This window comes from Falco cherrug, chromosome 9, assembly GCF_023634085.1.
Source record: "Falco cherrug isolate bFalChe1 chromosome 9, bFalChe1.pri, whole genome shotgun sequence".
NCBI lineage: Eukaryota > Metazoa > Chordata > Aves > Falconiformes > Falconidae > Falco > Falco cherrug.
The window spans coordinates 5,839,271-5,857,914 of NC_073705.1; the positions used below are offsets into that span (position 1 = coordinate 5,839,271).

At 51.5% G+C, this 18,644-nt stretch overlaps 1 protein-coding gene across 4 annotated transcripts in view; it reads left to right on the forward strand.

The window, feature by feature from the left end:
* NR6A1 (nuclear receptor subfamily 6 group A member 1) overlaps positions 1-18,644 on the forward strand; it is a 98,450-nt gene that overhangs the window by 65,420 nt on the left and 14,386 nt on the right. For 2 of the 4 annotated variants that reach the window (XM_055720033.1, XM_055720030.1), the window contains exons 3-7: positions 8,541-8,771; positions 13,464-13,519; positions 15,614-15,771; positions 16,658-16,885; positions 17,587-17,841. In XM_055720033.1, coding sequence (XP_055576008.1) covers positions 8,541-8,771; positions 13,464-13,519; positions 15,614-15,771; positions 16,658-16,885; positions 17,587-17,841 — 928 coding nt within the window. The remainder of the gene's footprint in view (positions 1-8,540; positions 8,772-13,463; positions 13,520-15,613; positions 15,772-16,657; positions 16,886-17,586; positions 17,842-18,644) is intronic. The other 2 variants (XM_055720034.1, XM_055720032.1) reach the window with 1 other exon arrangement.

Below are 18,644 nucleotides of genomic sequence, written 5' to 3' on the forward strand. Positions count from 1 at the left end.
GGTCAATGGCCAGTGGTCAGTGGCTGGGGGCTGGCAGCTGGCGGCTGGTGGCCAGGGGCTGGTGATTGGGGGCTGGTGGCCAGGGACAAGGGGTCTGGTGGCTGGGGATTAGTAGCTGGGGCTGGTGGCCAGGGGCTGGTGGTCAGTGGCCAGGGACTGGTGGCCAGTGGCCAAGGCCTGGGGACTGGTGGCCAGAGGTTGGTGTCTGGGGGCTGGTGGCCAGGGGCCAGAAGTCAGTGGCTGGGGGCTGGGGGTCAGTGGCCAAGGCTTGATGGCTGGAGGCCAGGGGTCAGTGGCTGGGGCCTAGGGGCTGGGGACTGATGGTTTGTTGCCAGGGGCCAGTGGTTGGTGGCCAGGGGCTAATGGCCAGGGCTGGTGGCCAAGGGCCAGGGGTTAGTAACCAGGGCTGGTGGCTGGTGGCCAGGGGCTAGTGGCCAAGGGCTGGGAGCCGGTGGCCAGGGACCAGGGTTTGTTGTCCACGGGTTAGTGACCAGGGCTGGGGACTGGTGTCCAGGGCTGGGGGCTGGTGGCCAGGGGCGAGGGGCTGGGGGCTCGGGGGCTGGGGGCCTGGGGCCGGTGGCCGGCGCCGCGCCCTGCCGGCCGGGCCGGGGCGGTGTTCGGCGGGGCCCCCGGGCGAGGCGCCCCCCGGCGGGGCCCGGTGCCCGGCGGAGGCGGCGCTGACATCACGGCTCGTTAGCATAGGGCCGGCCCGCGGGCGGCGGCGATGGCCGAGCCGGGCTGCCCGCCCGCCCGCGCCGCTGCCCCGCTCCCCGCCGCGCCGCCGCCATGAGGCGGCCCTAAGGAGCGGCGCCGGGGGGATGAAGCGGGACTCGACCTGCATGGAAGGTAAGCGGGGCCTTTGTCCGGGCCGCGGCCGCCGGGGGGAGCGCGGCCGCCGGGGGGAGCGCGACCCCCGGGACGCCCCTCGGCCCCCGCCGGGCCGGGCCGGGCCGGGCCGGGGGGGCGGGTGCCCCGTGTCAGCGCCGGGGCGGCGGGCAGCGCGGCGCCTGCGCCGGGGTCCGGCCGGGGGCGCTTCCCCGTGCCCCCCTCCCGAGCGCGGCGGGGCGCGGTGCGGGCCGTGGCCGCCGCCTGCAGCTGCGCACGGGCGCGGCAGCGGGGAGGGCGGCGGGCCGGCTCGGGGCTTAATTTGTTTATATTTTAAACTTCCTAATCCCTTTGACCATCTGGAGGAGCTTTTTTTAGTATCGTTAATTATTGATAGTATCGGGGTCATGCCGGCAACTTGATAACGGAGCTCCCTCCCCGTAGGGAGCAGTGCCGGCTCCGCGGTGTTACAGCTGCCACCGCGGAGCGGGGCGAAGCCCTCCGGAACCGAGGGGACACCGAAGGGCCACCGGCCCTCGGGAAGCCGGGGTGTGTGGCTGTGCCGGGGCCGCTGTTCGGTGGCTCCCCGAGGCTGGATTGCCCTGGGTGGCGGGGTCACGGCGGGGCAGCCGCGGGGCGCCCCCAGCCGCAGCTGCCCGGCTGCTCGGGAGCGCATCCGTTCCTAAAACCAGCCCAAAGCGACCCTGGCTCGGGGCGTGTGGCCGTGCCGGGGCAGGGGCCACGCAGAAAGCTGTATTTTTGTTAAATGGCGTTAGAGAAAGTCGGGGGCCTGGGGGAGCGGCTGGAGGCGCGGGGTCGGCCCGCGAGCGGCGCGGGTGGAGCGATGGGGACCCCCGGGCGGCTGCGGCGGGCTGCCGGGCACGGTTCGGGGCGGTGGGCTTTTGTTCCAAACTCTTTGTGCAACAACTGGCTGGAGCGGAGGATCGGGCCCCCCGTCGCCCGTCCTCCCTGTGCCGCACAATGGAGCGGGGCGAGCAGCCCGCGGCGTCCCCTCGCCCCTCGGCGTTCCCTCGCCCCTCGGCCGGCTCCTGCCCGCGCCGGGCCCCGCGGGACAGGGGTGCGGGGCGGCGGGGGCTGGGGTGGGGGGCAGGCAGGGCCGGGGGGCACCCAGCCCGCCCGCCAGAAGTTGGATTTCTCAGATGAGTTTTTGATATGCAAATGGATGGGTCCCGGCCCCGGGGATGGGCAGGGCGAGGGTTTCATCAGCTGCACGCTCTTGATTTATACCCACCCAGACAGAGCAACCGATCGTTTGCGATGGGTCTTTCCTGGGGGCTTTCTTTTGACTGAACTCTTCCGTGGCAGGAACAAAGCGGCGGGGCTTTCGGGCCGTGGGTTTCGGCTGTAGGAGCGGGCGGGTGGCGGGGCCGGGCCGCAGCGTCCCCCCGGTCCCCGCACCCCGGTCGGTGCTTTGCCCCGCGGCCCCGCCAGCACAGCCGCTGCACGCCGTGCGGGGAACAAGGGCGCCGGCGGCCGCTGCCCCCCACCCCCTCCTTTTTTTTTTTTTTTTTTTTTTTTTTTTTTTTTTTTTTAGAGGACTGGAGGAGGCTTGTCTATTTAAATTAACCTTTATCCCAGCTGGGCACACAATGTTTTTGTTTCAGTTCACAGAGGGTTAATTCCATTCAGGCTCCTACCACGACCGGCACAATCTGCTCCTTGGGCCAGCCTGGGCGCTGGTGCTGTCGCTCGTGGCCAGCGTGGGGCTGCTGGGACCCCCATCGGCGGGGTCGGTGGAACGGGGCGCCCCGGCCCATTGTGGGCTCGGCCGCCGAGGTCGCTGCTGTCCCAAGGAGGGGCCGCCGAACAGAAAATTTAATCCCTGGGTTCATCGATTATAAGTTAAAGAAAAGCCCATTAAGCAAATGTCCCTGTTTTTGGGGTGAGCTTCTTGGGACAATGCAGCACTCCGCAGTGAGAGGGGAATTGCTCCAACAATGTGTCTTGAATTTAACAAGGTGGTTTTCTTGAAACTAAAAATGGACAATGAAAAAAATTGTTAGGGAAGGTAAGTGGGAAAAAAAACCTTAGCACGTTTTGCTTGTGTTTGAGGCATCATCAGAGGCGAGTGAGATTTTGTTAGGATTTAAGTAACACGTGTGAGATCTCCCCCTCCCCAGGCAGCTGGTATTTAGCAGCTTGAGATTTAAACCCAGCTAAAGGGTACTGCAGGGTGTGTGTGATAGGGTGAGTTAATCGTGAAGCAAATAAATGATACACAGTTGAAAAGACGTTGAATATATTAATGAATTGCAGTGCTGAGTGTCGTCTGTAATCTTTTTTTCAGCTGTGAAAGATTTTCTTAGCTGTAAATCACATTCTGTTGTATAAATGGGCAGCTTTGCAAACTGCAGCTTTCTGTGTCTTCCTTCCCTCTTGCTTTTCAGCAGAACCAAATCCCAGCACCGTCAGCTCTGGGAGTTTGGCCTAGGGTTTGTACCTTCGCTTTTGGCCTCGCTCTAGGACATAAAGTCTTTGTTTCAGCTCTGTTATAAAACACCGATATTAGAAGTCACTCAAGCTGGCTGCACTGACACACGGTCTTATTTCCAAGGTAAATGTCTCGCAGGGAGCTGTGGTTGCTGTACAGCTTTAAACTGCATCTGCAGGGGTGGGTGCGATCCTTCTTGCAGCCGTGGGGAACTGCTGAGGTGAAGCCAGCATCTGGTCCCCTCCAGGAATGTGGCCGCGCTGCCTGCCCGCTTTGGGAATACTGGAGGTGCTTCCCTGTAGCCTGCTCAGGGTGTTTGTCCGCAGGAGTGATGCAGGTGGGAGCAGCGATGGAGGCTTGCTGAGGGCTGGGTGTATGTCCCGATACTTTATTTGCTGTGTATTTTATATGCTTATTCATGCGCTTTCATGTTTTCTGTATGTGTCTTTGCCATGTGCTTTGGCAGGATCCTAAGGTATTTCCTTTTGGAAATTCATAAGAATTTTCTTCTAAAAATTATCAAGACTACTCATTTTGCTGAGGGAAGGAGCAGGTCTTTTAAAAAATAAGTGTATTGCTTCTACCGTTGGCCTTAAAAAACATAGACGAGGAGAGATTTCTTCTTTCTTTCTCTCACTCCATCTTCGATGACTCTTGTGTAACATCATAATATTCTTGGAGAATTTACATTGTATTAAAATGTGGTATGAAACCTACCATGACCTTTGAAAACAATACAGCCTTTAATGTGGCTTTGGGGAGGGGTTAGCAAGGGAGTAGCCATAAAAATCTTCAGGGTTCAAGATGAGGTTGAGATTTTTGTGAATGCTTTTGTCGTAGCAGCAACTGTTTGATTTAGTGGCCCCTGCTACAATGGCTTGTGAGAACAAAGCCAGAATATCCCGTGTATGAGTTCGTTAAATGTTAAGACCTATCAGAAAAACTGGGAGGGGGAAGCTTCTGCAGCCCTCTTTCTGAAATAAAACATGTGCAAGGTATTTGAAAATTGCTTTGTTTCCTAATCTATGTTGTCTTGTATGGCTTTTGAAACCAGAGGAATCAGTGAGACGAGATGTAACAGAGCCAGGGAGGAGGGATGGAGGGAGGGCCTATTAGCTTAAAAATTATTGTACTTACTATGTGTTTTGATATTCTAGTGAAATTTCAAGGTTAAGAGAGTTCAGAGCAGCTCCAGCGCAAAACTGCTTTCAATTTGCCCATGCTTTACCATTTCTGTAAAGTTTGCTGCGTTTCTGCCCCAGCTGTCCCGCTGTTCGCCTACACAAGGCGCTTGCATTAAGCAGGGTGAAAAATAGCAAAGGTCAGGAGCCAGCAAACCCGTGGGCTGCAGGAAGAGCGTCTTGGGCCTGGTCACCGTTCCTACAGGATTTTTTAAACATCTTAAACCCTAAGACTTTTTTGTAGATAATTATTTCTTATCTACTGGTTTTGTTTGAGTGGCATTTTAAGGGGTGTACAGGCACCTCTCCAGTCCCTGGAGGTCTGTGTCTTTGTTCACAGGGTGTGCTGCTGTTCTACGGTGAATTTTAATCTGGAAGCACACTCCATTAACAGTTTCTGCGGGGAGGCATGTGCCCTTATTGTGGTGATGGGGCCACTCACACCACCTCACTGTCACCCTGCTAGCAGGGAGATGGGGATGGCGAGGGAAGGATTCTGATCCCTCCTTGCTTTAATCATCCCGGCTTCCCATGTTCGCCAGGCGAGGGGCCTATTCTTCCCACAACAAAAAAGCTGCGCCTGGAAATGAGCCCTCATTGACATCCTCGGCCGCCGGTGTGCTCCAGTGAGGAGGGAGCCTCGTGGTCCGAGGGAGCCCTGTGATGCTGCGGGCCAGGGCACCGTGCCATGGTGCTGCTGCAGCACACAGCATCCCCCTCTGCGTTTTGCCGTGTGTGTAAACCAGTAGTTTCGTGGCTCCCCAATTCCGCCCTGGCCTGCCTGGCCATGGCACAGTGTGCCCGGCGGCGAGTGGCTGTTGCTGCTGACCCCGGGATCCCCCAGCGCCCACGATTTATGGCACTGCTGGTGGGAGCAGGGGGAGGGCCGGGAGTTAAGCTGAGGCAGAGCTAAACCCTGCAGATAGAGGACTCTTCTGTCCCAGGCTAATCCCCTGGCCCCCTCCCAGCGTTTATCAGATAGCTGAAGGTGGAGATTATGCAATTGGGGACTACAAAGTCATGTTTAGTTGCCTCCTTTCAGCGAGATGCTCCGATAGCCCCAGTCCTGATCTGTACAAGCATTCCTTTGGGTCTGCATGCCTGAGGTGGTCTGTCCTGTAAAACTGGGACTGGTTTAGTGTGGTGATGACACCGTGAACGTTTCTTTAGCTAAAGTTTGCGTTTCCTTCATTCATCCCTTTATTTTAAGGTTTTATAACAATTGCAGTGCAATTTGCAGAAAAGTGCAGATTTGCATGCTGTGCATTAGCAAGTCTTTTAAAGATTAATGCAGACTGGTTACGGTTGCTACTGAGTTTAAACTGTGAAGAAAGCTGCTTGTGAGTAAGAGCAGCTGGTTTAAATTTTTACTTGGCTTGTGTGAGTGCAAATTGGTTTCGTTACCAATCCTAATACATTTGGCTTATTTATTTCTATGGTGTTCACAGGTTCTCCAGTAGTAAGCAGCTACACACTGGTTTGTCAGGTTGCTTAGGTTTTATCAAGATTGGAGGGGACTTGACTGTAACTTCTACCTCCTGCTGCTTCAAACCCCCTGTAGATAAAAACACCTTTGTCTCGGAAAACTGCCTGCTCAAATCTAAGTGAGGAAAACCAGGCATGGTGTTGTCCTGCTGAAATGAGTTTGCAGCAGCTCACCTTCACAAGCCAGTGCCCTCCTAAGGCTGGGGTTTTTCAAGGTCTGTCATTTTGCTGAGTGATACAGAACAGGAACAGCAGGGTGTGGGCAGCACACCAGGCACAAGGCAGAGTTGTGTGGTTCCCTCTGCCCAGCCCGAGCTTTCTCGTTAGCTCCGTACACCAGACAGTGGGTGCAGGCAGCTGCCCTTCCCTGCTCCATCTTCTGTGGCTTAAGGCAGCGGGTCAGCCCCTGCCTGCTCCCACCACCATGCCAGGCTTCCTCCTCCCTCCCTGCTCTGGCCGTGCTGTCTTTTTTTAGAGTACTCATGTCCTATGGTTTCTCTGGTTTGAATTTGTGCTCTTTTCCTTCTTGCTCTTTAATGTTTTTCTAATTTTTTTTATGTCCCTTATAGCGTCTCGTCATTTTTCTGACCTGGTCTGTCCCTGTGTCCTTTCTCTTACTGCCCTTTCCCCACCTCCTGTTATTCATCTTCTCAACCCCTTTTCTTTACCTGTTGAGACCCATCATCTCCAATGCTGTATGACCCTCTGCCACGCACACTGGAACATTGCTGTAATTCCCTCGTCACCTGGACAGGTCGCTGTTGTGACTGCTCGGGTGCTTTCTGGAAGAAGCCTTTGTCCCTGTTAAGGTGTAAGGGTGCTGTGTGGGTCATCCTCTTCTCCTGTCACCTGGATGTACCTAAAGGAGCACTGGCCCTTGGGTGCCTTTGCTCTGTAGCTCCCAGCCACCTTGGATGAAGAGAAAAGCAGCTCTGGCTGCTTTCCTCCCTGGCTCCACTGGCAAGGTCCAAAACACCATGTGACATGGCCTGTCCTACCTTCCCCTTCCCAAGGGACAACCTTGACTGCTTTGTGGTGTCTCCCCCAAGCGCTGCCACATACTCCTGACTTCCCCATTAATTTGATTGTAGCTATCACATGAGCTCCTGCAGCAGCGAAGTTTCTCCTCTGCATTTTGAATGGTTTGCCAGAGTAATTTCCTACACAGCACAGCCGGCATCTGTGAAGCAGGTCCTGGAAAGCGTGTGCACATCTTGTGTCTTCTGAGCAGTTTGCCTTTAAATCATGTCATTGAATATATGTATCACAAACTCCAGAGGGAAGGGACTGAGACACTGAAGTTAAACTCTGGGCACCTGAGGCTTGCATGGAGAGCCACATGCAGCATCTGTCCTCAGGACCGTCCTCAGGGAGCTGCAGAGAACCGTTGCCACCTCCCGGGTCCTGCTTTAGCTGTGGGTCTTTCTGTCTGTTGGAGATTGTACCATTGTGCGTTCAAGCCACAAAATACCAGAAATAATCTGGTTTAACCAGCACCTATAGGAAACGTGTGACTGAGTGAAAGACAGAGGTATGGTTCCTCAAGTCCCATTGCTCCAAGCAAAGCAATGTCCTTGTTCCTCGGTGCCTCCACCTTGCTTGGCCAGGGTGAGCTAGTCATCCAGGTAATGAATATTTGACATTTGGGAAGGCAACCCCATGAAGTATACTGCAGATTTGTGTGCAGCCCTGAATACACTTGAGTAGTGCCCATCTTTGAAGTGCAGCTCTGTTTGCCACTGTTGGGATATTAATAGGTTAAAACATTGGGGCAGGGGAAGGCAGCTTGGTGTGGCATGTGAGGGGTTAAGCTGTTCGTTGCTAAACGTCTGCTACAGGAAAAGCTTCTGGTGCAACTCGCTGGCATTAAGTGTAGCTGACTGTTAATGTGAAGCAAGGTTTAGGCCTCCCTGTGCGGCTGCCAGGTAATGAGGATCCATCTGGGTTAACTACCTGGGTCTCTTAAGCCATCATTTACTTTCTCCTTTACATTTGACATCCATGTCTATGGAAATCACGAGCTGTGCATCCTCCCTGCTCTGCCTCAGAGGCAGTGTTAAGAATCTTAAAATGCTGAATTTAATGTGACAGCTCCTGTTGCTGGGAGTCCTACCATTTACGTTTTTAGCCATCCAAAGGCCTTCCAAAGATTTGGAAAAGGAACAGTAAAATCATATTGTGGCTTAACCATATGATTGTTTCTGTAATAATGTTCACTTGGGTTCTGGGCAGTGATTGTGCTGTGAGGCTTTTGCTGGTGCTGCTGGAGCTGCTGGAGGGAGCGAGGAGGTGCTTGCCCTGGGAATATGGAAGGTGTGATGGTATTTCACATTGGCTGGTGTCTGCCAGGCATGATTTCTGTATTTGCACACGCTGGTCTGTGCAGTTGAGGTAGGACACTTTCAACCCTTTTCCCCCTCAAGGTTTCTGTTCCTCTCTGCTGTTTCTGGATGAGCACCTCTGCCATGCTCTGCTTTGTGGGCGTCTGTCTGGGCAGGCCACCGGGCAACGAGACTTTCCCAGTCCCTTCAAGAGAGTTTCTGATCGCTTGGTGAAGCCGTTTTATTGACCGCAAAGCGTTTCTTCTTCTCTTGCAGATGAGCGGGTGGATCAGCGAACCTGCCTGATCTGCGGGGACAGAGCTACAGGGCTGCACTATGGGATCATCTCCTGCGAGGGCTGCAAGGGGTTCTTCAAAAGGAGCATCTGCAACAAGCGGGTTTACAGATGCAGTCGAGACAAGAACTGCGTCATGTCACGCAAACAGCGCAACAGATGCCAGTACTGCCGGCTGCTCAAATGCCTCCAGATGGGGATGAACCGAAAAGGTAAAACTGGGCTTTTTACTGGTGGAGGTACAGACTGGGGCCAGTGTTAGCAATGCGTGCTACCCTTCCTCAGCTACCATTTTGTATTGCGATTCTGCCTCTCAAATTCCTGAAAAGAAAAAGTGAAACATCAGCAAAATTGTGCATGGATAAAACATTCTTCCTGAACTACTTCATTACTGTATTGGAGAAAAAAAACCTGTAAGAACTGAAAGCTGGTACAAATATTTGGAGAATGATTGTTGTGATCCTTTTTTTCAGGGAAGGTAACAGTTTGTTACTGTCCTTCCTGATGGATGTCCTTGCATTTGCCTTGAGTGAAGTGGTCACCATATCTATTCAATATTTTATATTGAATATATATTATATATTCAATATATTAATGTAGCAAAAATAAAGGCATTTAAGTAGGCTTTTAAAATGCCAAGCGATCTCAGTCAAACTTTACCTGTTTGTTGTCAGGGGGGAGCTTAGACCTGCAGTTGCTGCCCAGTGATAAGGTGGTGAGGATGTTCACTTAACTGCCCATCTCTGGTTGATGGCGCATGGCTCTGGGCAGCAGCGTGTGGAGCTGGGGAATGACAAAGGCGGCTTTGCCTGGTATGAGGTCACATGCAATCTGGGTTAGGGACAGCCCCCCCTTAGTCCCCATGTGTGCGGAGTGGTGAACTGCTACAGTATCATCTTCAGGATGGCAAATCTTCAGTAGCTCAGAAATTAATAGTAAAAAATAGTCTGGGATTTATTTCAGTGTCATGTTTCTACTCTTCATTCCAATCTTTTGACTTTTTAATCTCTGGAATTGTTGTTAACCATTAAACCCAGAGATTTCTTGGTTTGATGGCAGCAGACAGGTATATGAGCAGAAACAGAGGCTGTTCAAGTCCTTCCTGGATGTGCAGCTAGGATGGCGGGAGGGACCCTGTCCTGGCTGCAAAACAGAAGTGCCATCTCATGTTTTTTTAGATGTGGCTATGGATGCCTTCAGTGTCATCATTCATATGAAAGCCGGCTGTCAAGAGCACTAAAACTTCCATAAATTTACTGCAAATCCACCAGGATCTTCCTTAGAAAATATGTCTTAGAGCTGAGATGGAAAGCTTATCTCCTGACTGCTTTGATTACAAATTATCTTTGGGAGTTTTATTTGATGGGGAAGGCAAGCTAGTTGCAGGTAGCTTTTAACCTGAAGCGTAGTCCTGGGTGACCAGGAGCACTGCCTGGGCTCGTTTATTTTAAGTGTCTGTAGTGTGAAGCACTCAGCGCTTGTCATCAGGCATTCTATAAATCAGGGGAAGTTATTTACATTTTCCTAAGCTCCCTCATCAGCTCCATGTGGGTGTCGGAACCAGCAGGGCAGCCAGCCCCTCGGAGGTGCCTGGAGCTGCTTCTGCCTGCTGCTGGCCCGGTGCAGGGCTGCCTGCCTGCTGCTCCTCATCTCTAGCTGCCAGCCTGTACCTGTGGGCCTGTGTGCCGGGCCTGGGCCTGTGTGCCAGGCCTGTGCCGCGGCCTGGGCCTGTGTGCCGGGCCTGAGCCTGTGTGCCGGCCTGGGGCTGCGCCCCGGGCACTGTGCCGGGCCTGGGCCTGCCAGTCTGTGTGCCAGGCTGGGCCCGCCGGCCCGTGTGCCGAGCCTGGGCCTGCCTGTGTGGCCGCCTGCGGGCCCGGGCCACGCTGGCGTTGCCGGTGCAGGCAGCGCGCTCCGGTGGCGGCGGGCGCGGCTCACCCGCGGGGGCAGAGCGCCACCTGGCGGCCCGCTGCCCGCCGTTCTCTCCAGCCCGAGCAGGGCAGGGCTGCGCTGGCAGCCGGTGCCCCCGCGGGGGGCGAGGAGGGCCGGCGGCGGGCGAAGCAGCGCTCGCTCCCTGCCGCGGTGCCCGACCGTTGTGCGGCGGGGCTGGGAAGCGGCGCCGGGCCTGAGCAGGTGGGTTTGAACCACGACGAACCATGCGCGCCCGAGGGGAGGCCAGAGCTGAGGGGGCTGAGAGCCATGTGGCTGTGACCTGGGACCATCCGGGTCTCTTGACGCCTTTCTGTGTGGATCACCAGCAGAAACATCCCTACATTTTGTTGCAGGCCTTGGCTAGGTTCTGCAGCTAGCAGGATTCCAAAACTCCCATTTCCAGGCTGAGCTGCGCAGCAGGTCCCGGCCTCGTCTCTGCCGATACCCGAGTCATTGCAGCAGATGCGGGGTGTTGTCGAGCACCTCCCAGGTCTGGGGGGTTTTCTTCCATCTTGGCTAGGTTGTAGGAATTTACAAAAATAAACCAAGTCAGTTTGCATCCTGTAAATCTTGCTGTGGGACACTGGCCGACGAGGCCTGGCCAGGCAGCCCGGGGAGCATCAAGCTGCTGGCTGGCAGGGAGCTGCGTCAAGAGCAGTGGGGTTCGATTAACCTCAGGTTGTTGAGAAATAGCAGCAGTCATAAAGATAATGTGCGTGAGCTTGGGTACTGTCTTGGGTACAGCCACGGTCTGAACGGCACCCGCTGCCACGGGGACCTGCCCAGCCAAACTGCCAACTCCTCTTAGCACGCAGGGGTTAAGGGTTTTGCAGGTTTTTTGCTCAGGGCGCAGGAGTTCATGCACAGTGTTGCCCTCAGCAGTAGTTGCCAATTTGAAAGGCAGCTCTCAAACCAGTTGGGCAGGGAGGGCAGCTCGGCTGGGGTGACTGGAGCTGGGGACAGAGCCGTGGCCCTGGCTGTGGGCAGGCAGGAGCAGACAGACCAGCCTGGTGCCCACAAGCTCATCTCTGTGGCTGAGCACTGCAAACTGCAGAGGCATTTCTCCAAGGCATTCTGTAAAATGATGGGGATGTAGAAAAGAAAGATGTAAGCTAATGTCTGCTACAATTACGCTTCAAAATCAAAAGACCAAGGCAATTTATGTCCTCAGCTCGTAGCTGAGAAGATTTCCAAATTACAATTAGCAACAAAATATCTTGGAAAACTAGAGAAATTCCCCCCAAATTGGAAAAGTGTTACTGTATTTCCAGTAAATTAAAAAAAACTAAAGGGAGTAACAGAGGGCTAACCATGATGGCTTACTTTTACATCAGTCGCATCTTTTTAACAAGAAACTAATGTTTTTTTGGAAAGAGTTTTCATAGAAAGTAAACAGCTTTGTTTGTTAAAATTACCTGCTTGTTTTGCTATATCTTAAGAGATTTGTGTGATGTAAGAGACAATTATAATTGTTTTATATCCGATCCTTTGTTTGTGGCTTCTCCAGTGTGCTTAAATGAATGCTGACATTTTAAATAAAAATACTTGCTGTTATGGAGAGGTGATAGAGTTTGCGTTAGAAGGATTAAAACTGGGTTGCTGATCTCAGAACGCATTGTTGTAAGGTGCTGCAGGGATCACTGTGCTGCTGCTCACGGCTTGCCTGAGTTGTAAATCATCGGGGGACTTTTGGGTGGTGATCTGCATGGCCTGACCAGGTGGTAATGGTTCAGGAAGGTGCAGTTTAGGTGCAAGTGCAGGGTGTGCATGGCTCTGCCTTGCTGCAGTTGCCTTAGCTGAACCCACGTATGTAATCCCTGGGCTGCAAGTGCAGCACTGAGGCAGATGAAGATGACTTGAGCTGAGGATATCTAAAATCAAGCAGCTTTTCTGGTCCAGAAATTTTTCCTTAAATTTTGTGTCATTTTCTGCTTCGGGAGGGCCTCTGGCAGCCCCGTGTGCCAAGTGGGGTGAGGCTGGCCAGCAGCAGCAAGGTCACCGTGCAGCTGGAGAGAGCCTCCTGCCAAGTCTGGCCAGGTCGTGGTGGGAAAAAGATCGGGACCTGATAAACAGGAGGACCCGGCCCGGGAAAGGAGCTGCACAAGGAGCAGGATTGATCCTCAAATGCTGCCAGCTTCTGCGGAGCTGCTCTGCCAGTAAAGAGAAAAGCAGAGGGAGGGGGAAGGTAGAGAAGCAGCTCCAGCATAATCCCCATAATTGGGCTTCACTGAAGCTCCCTAGAAATTGGTTAAAGTCTTAAAAATGCAACTGCTGTATGGAGGAGCTGGACTGCCCTTCTGAAATGCAATTGCATTGCTCGATCTTGGAACTGAAATTTTAAACAACGGTTTTGCATGCAGCCGGCTGGGTAGCATATCTCCCCTCTGTTTTCTGTGGTAGCTGTAGGAGATCTGACCCTCTGCAGCAACAGCGGTGCCAGTAGTGACCGGTGAAGTGCTTTCCCTGTGTGCTGCTGGCAGCTGTGGTTGGGGTCTCCCCAGGTGGAGCCTGGCTCATGGGGGTTCGCAGGGCTGTGGGCAGTGGAGTCAGAAATGCTGGAGGTCACGGTTCATTTTCTAGCTGTCATGGGCATTTGTTAGGTTATCTCCAGGGGTGAAGTAAGGTTGCTTCCCGGGTGCCACTTCTCAAATTATGCTGGAATTAATTGTGGTACAGGATTGCTATTCCTTCATTACCTGTCACTCAAGGGTCACATGAAGAAACTAACCATCCTGTGGGACGCTTGCAGCCCCGCTGATGTGTTTGTGCCCTTTGGGGTGAGGGTCATGGTGTGTACTGCTGGAGCTTGCCAGTGCCCTGGAAAACACTGCAGGTTTCTGCGTACTCTGCTATGGTGAACAAAATGAATCTTTTAAGGTATAAAGATTTTTTTCAAAATGGTAAATACCTTCTTATGTATTTGTGGAATATTGAACAGTAGTGTTCCTCACCAAGGTTTGGTTGTTTTCTTTTAGCAATCAGAGAGGATGGCATGCCAGGAGGCAGAAACAAAAGCATCGGACCTGTCCAGGTGAGCATGTCAAGCCGTTTCTCAATAGTTCCCTTCAGCCTTTGCTCTCCTGGCCTTGGCACAGAACTCCTCTCACGATGGTGGGCTCGGACTGTGCCAGCAGCTCGGAGTGGGACGGGGCCACAGCTGATTTGATTGAGCCTTTCTCAGCCTTGCCTGTGCCTCTTGCTGGTGTAGCAGGGCTTTGACTCTCCACAAGTGTTAGAAATACATCATGAACTGTAGATTTTTAAATAAAGCTCGGCGCTTGCTTATCCCTGGTAGGGACATGGTGTGGTCCTAGGGTGCCTGTGTGAATTCACAGGCAGTCTTGTGGTGCTCTGTCCTTTGTGAGCCGCACAAGGACGTCCGTCCCTCTGCAGCTCCCAGTAAATCTCGCAAGCTGTCTGCTGCAATTCCTTCAGTTGTTCCAAGAGGGGCACCCAGTAAATGTCTCACTGATTGATAGCACAGCTTGTCTGGAGATGTCTTGTAAAGCGCAAGGTAATTCAGCACAACAGCTTGTACTGCACGTGTGAGAAATGATGGCCATTTCCAGCTTGCTTCTAGAAGAGAGGTCTTTTAAAAGTTTACTATTTATTTTAATAAAATAGAAATAACGCTGAAAACATTTTCTGTGACTCTGTGTGCCTCTGAAAAGACTACTCGCTGTGGTCCAAAACCTAACCATGAGAAGCCAAGCAACCAGATGCTCTGCCTGCTCAGTAAGGTCCTCCATAGCGAACAGAGAAAAAGGCAAGAATTAGACAGTGCAGCTGTGCCTGTGGTCAGTAGCAGAAAACCTAGCTCAATGAATAAAAAAAAACTCTTACTGATGGTAGAGCATTTTCTGCTGTTGGCAAGCATCATATTTATAACAGCATTAGTTACTGATTCTTAAAGCGTGTGCAGGCCTATCAAAGAGCAAACATTTCATTTCTGGCCAGGTAACAATTTTTACTGCCTCTCTGAGCAATGCAGCTGTAGTAAGGGCAGCCTTTGCTAGCCAGAGTGGGCCCTTGCTCATCTGAGACTCACGTGATCGGTCAGTGTTGGACCGCAGGTTATGCCATCAACTCCATTTCTTGGGGTGAGACTATTCAGCAGTCGCACTCTTCGCATGCTGTACTGGGTAAGCCTGCTGAGGTTTTTTGGCACTTTTGCAAGACTGGAATAAACTGTCTAAGCAATGTTTGGCTCTTTAAAATGTTCAGAATTCACTGCATTTCTTTGCAGCATGTTAACTTGAGTGGTTTATGTATAGTTTTATATAAATAGTGTGTGTATATATATATGGTATATGTCGATAGTATATATTGTTATATATATATCTAACTCTCTATTTTGTGACAGCCTTGCTTAGGGACATGCACACAATTTAAAAAAAAAAAAAAAGCCCCAAAATTTTATGTTGCATTTTCCCTGCTACTGATACAACATTTCCCCAGGAGCATGACCAGCTCCTTCTTGAAACTTTATACTTCAGTGCACTCAATTTTTATTTTTAGTCCATTTTAGCTTCATATGTATTACTCTCTAATACTTGTTTTAAGTATTAGATGCTTGGTTACTTCTTAGGGTGCCACCTGGTTCTTATTTGGGGAAAAACAGTGAACAATGATTCCCTGTAAATGTTTTCCTGACTGATTTTATATATGTCACCTTGCCTGTCTCAATTGCTTTATCAAACCGGAGCCTACCTCACCTTCCGTTTGGCTTTACCTCTGCTGAGTACTGAGTGATGTTCCCAATGAACTGGCCTCAATTACTCCCTGGGTTTTCACTGTGTGACAGTGCCTGATTTATGGCTTGTTGCTGTGTGTATTTGACATCATCTTTCCATGTGTTCATTCCTGTCTGCTGTGTTATCGTCACTTGAATCATACTGCAGGAACTGGAGGTCACCACAATTAGCTGTAAATAGAATTTTTCATGTGCGTTGTTATATGTAAAGGACAGATGTGGTATCTGCAGGAATGGCAAAGCGTTTCTCCTGCTGCCGGGTGGTTTCAGCTCTGCGGGATGTGACTGCTCGGTCAAGCTGTTCAACAAAAGCAAGGCTCTGCCTGGTTTCTGTTCTCAGCTGAAGTAACCAAATTATCCTGTATCTGACAGATATCAGAGGAAGAGATTGAGAGAATTATGTCTGGGCAAGAATTTGAGGGAGAGGCAAACATGTCATGGAGCAACAACGGAGACAGTGACCATAGTTCCCCTGGAAATGGAGTTTCTGAGAGCAACCAGCCTTCACCTGTTTCTACTCCATCTTCAAGGTGGGAATGACCCCTGGAAGAATTTTATATTACTGTAATCTTGACTGTCTTTCCCTGAGTGATACTTTGGGTCAGCGTAGGAAAAATACACTGTGAGTGCATCTTTGTGTAAACCGAGCATGCTGCAGACTCTTTCATCTCTGATTGCGCTTTAAGAAAGACAGACGCTGGATTTGAAAAGAATTGAACTGGGAGGTGAAATGCTCATGAGCAAATTAAAAAGGCAGCAATGCTGAGTTAAAATTATATTTAAAATATATCTCTTCATTTGTATTGATAGTGTTTTCTGCAGATCATGGAAACTTGATTACATTTCACTGCTCGTTCTGCAAAAACTCTTTTTCTGCAGCATGCTCAGGTTTTGAAAATAAATTACTCTGTTTAGGTTACTGGTTGATGGTGTTGTATTAATGCCAGTTACTGTTAGTGCTAGCCTCCTGATGCGGCCTTTGACGGTAAGCACAGTGAGAATCTTAGACTCGCATTCCATCTGCTTTCCAGTTGCATCTTAAGCTAGGAAACGTTTGTGTTCACTGGCTGTGTAAATACTTAATTTAAAATCCCAAATTCTGGCCCTTTAAGGAAGCTGGGGTGGAAATGCTTTTGTACGGCTGGGTTTCTGTTTTTCTCCTGAGTGGCTGCTCAGCAGCAGTTCCCAGATCTCCAGTAAGAGGAACTAGTGCTGAGCCAGGCTCAACGTGAGGCCAAGCATAAGGTGTCTGGTCTGCACACTCAATTCTTTTCAGTGTACAGTTTAAATACAAAGGCATGTTCTGTTCTGTCTTCTTTCCCTGTTTTTATTAACGTTTCTGATGGAGCTGGGTGCCACATTTTAATGAACCAAATGGAATTTTTTGGGTATATTAAAAAGCTTTTCCTTTTCCAGTAGGTCTGTGGAGCTGAATGGATTCGCTGCACTCAGGGATCAGTATATCGGGATGCCAGTGTCCATGCACTATCAGTACCTCCCGCACCTTTGTAGCTATTCTGCTCACTCGGCTCTGATGCCCCCTCAAATGCGCAGCCTGGACCCTCAGTCGCACAGTCTTATTAATCAGTTGGTGTCAGCAGAGGACCTGGAGCCGCTCAGCACACCGATGCTCATTGAGGACGGGTGAGTGTGCGTGGCAGGGTGCGAGAGGCTGTCCTTTCAGTCTGGATGTCCCTGCTGCATGCACGGCTGCGGCTTGTGCTGCAGGGGATGCTGACGACAGGGGTGGTGGCTGGGTGCATGCATGTGTGGCCCGATGGGCGTGAGGAGCACGTTCCCTGGGAGGAGATGCAGCCATAGTGCAAGCAGCAAACCAGAGCCCATCCCGTGGGTGGCCTGTGCCCTTGTCTGGGGCTGGAGCTGGCATGCATGGACCTTGCGTGGGGTTCCAGGCTATGAGGCCAGGCTGAGCCTGTGCAGGAGTGCGGTTTGGTGGGTTTCAGTCCTGAGACCGCGTTAATTGTGCATAGGGCCCGGTAGTAGGCACAGTGGCTGGAAAAATACACACAGGTGGAAAAAAAGCTGTGTAGTCTGTCTGTTGGTGAGAGCTGCAGGACTGTCTCAGAGGCTGAGCTGCCCAGCGGACTGTGCTGGCCAGGTGGGTGACCACAGCAGTTAGAAGGGCTCCCCTCATGGCCCCTGGCTGGGCAAGCTGGGTGCTGGCCCTGTGGCTCCTGCTGCCAGGTTACATGCTGGGCACCAGCACGTTGGGCACTTGAACATGAATTCCTGTGCTGTTTGCTTTGTTTTTTGAGTGCCTCGTCAAATGATGTCATTCAATGTTTTTAATGGCTTTTATGCCTTCATATTGACTGTGCCTGCAGGTATAAAGTGACTCAGGCAGAGCTGTTTGCGCTGCTGTGTCGTCTGGCGGATGAATTGCTTTTCAGGCAGATTGCTTGGATCAAGAAGCTGCCATTCTTCTGCGAACTCTCCATCAAGGACTATACCTGCCTGCTCAGCTCTACGTGGCAGGAGCTGATCCTGCTCTCCTCGCTGACTGTTTACAGCAAGCAGATCTTTGGTGACCTTGCTGATGTCACCTCCAAGTACTCTCCCTCCGATGACGAGCTGCACAGGTGAGACATCAGGCTGAGCTCCTGGGTAGGGGCTAGAGATGGAGGAGCCATTGGGAGGATGGCAGTCAGGCACCCTGTGACCAACTAACCACCTCTCCTGGGACAGGTCACTTCACTTGTGGCTGTTTTCCTTTTCTATTTTTTAGGGAATGGTTGTTCCAGGCTTAGAAAGTGCCTCATGGTTAGTCAGTATTGAATCAAAACTTCCCTCTGCAGGGGAAGGTGCATGGTGCTCTGTGGTGCTATTTGAATTTTCTGTAGCAATGCTGTCATCCTCCAGCCCAGCCCTACAAACTGCCTTTTTTATGAGGAGTGTAAAACTAAGCAACACTCTGGGTAACCCTGAAGTATAGGATGGAAGGTCTTATTTAAAAACCCTTTGGGCCAGTGGAAAGGTTGTTCACAAAGCTAGTTGTCTGTATTATCAAAGTGTTCATTATTAATTGCTATTTCATTGTTTTGATTACATAAATTTAAAGATGTTGCAACTTAGTTCTTGGTTTTTACATAGTACGTACTATCTGATGCTCTGAGGAACTTGCCTTTCATTTATCATTTTGGTCAGAGTGTTTTTTGGTTTGGGTGTTTTGTTTTGTAGCCTTGGTACCAGACAGATCCTCCCTTTGTAACAGGCTCATGATCTCACCGTATTATGGCAGAATAGGTAGGACTTACAGGAACTGCTGCCCAGCTCCCTTACAGTATCTGCCCTGTTTGTGGTCTGCCTGTGCTAGGCTTAGCAATTTTGCAAGAGTCGCCAGGGGATCCAAGTGTCTGATGAGTGGACATTTAAAATGCTATTG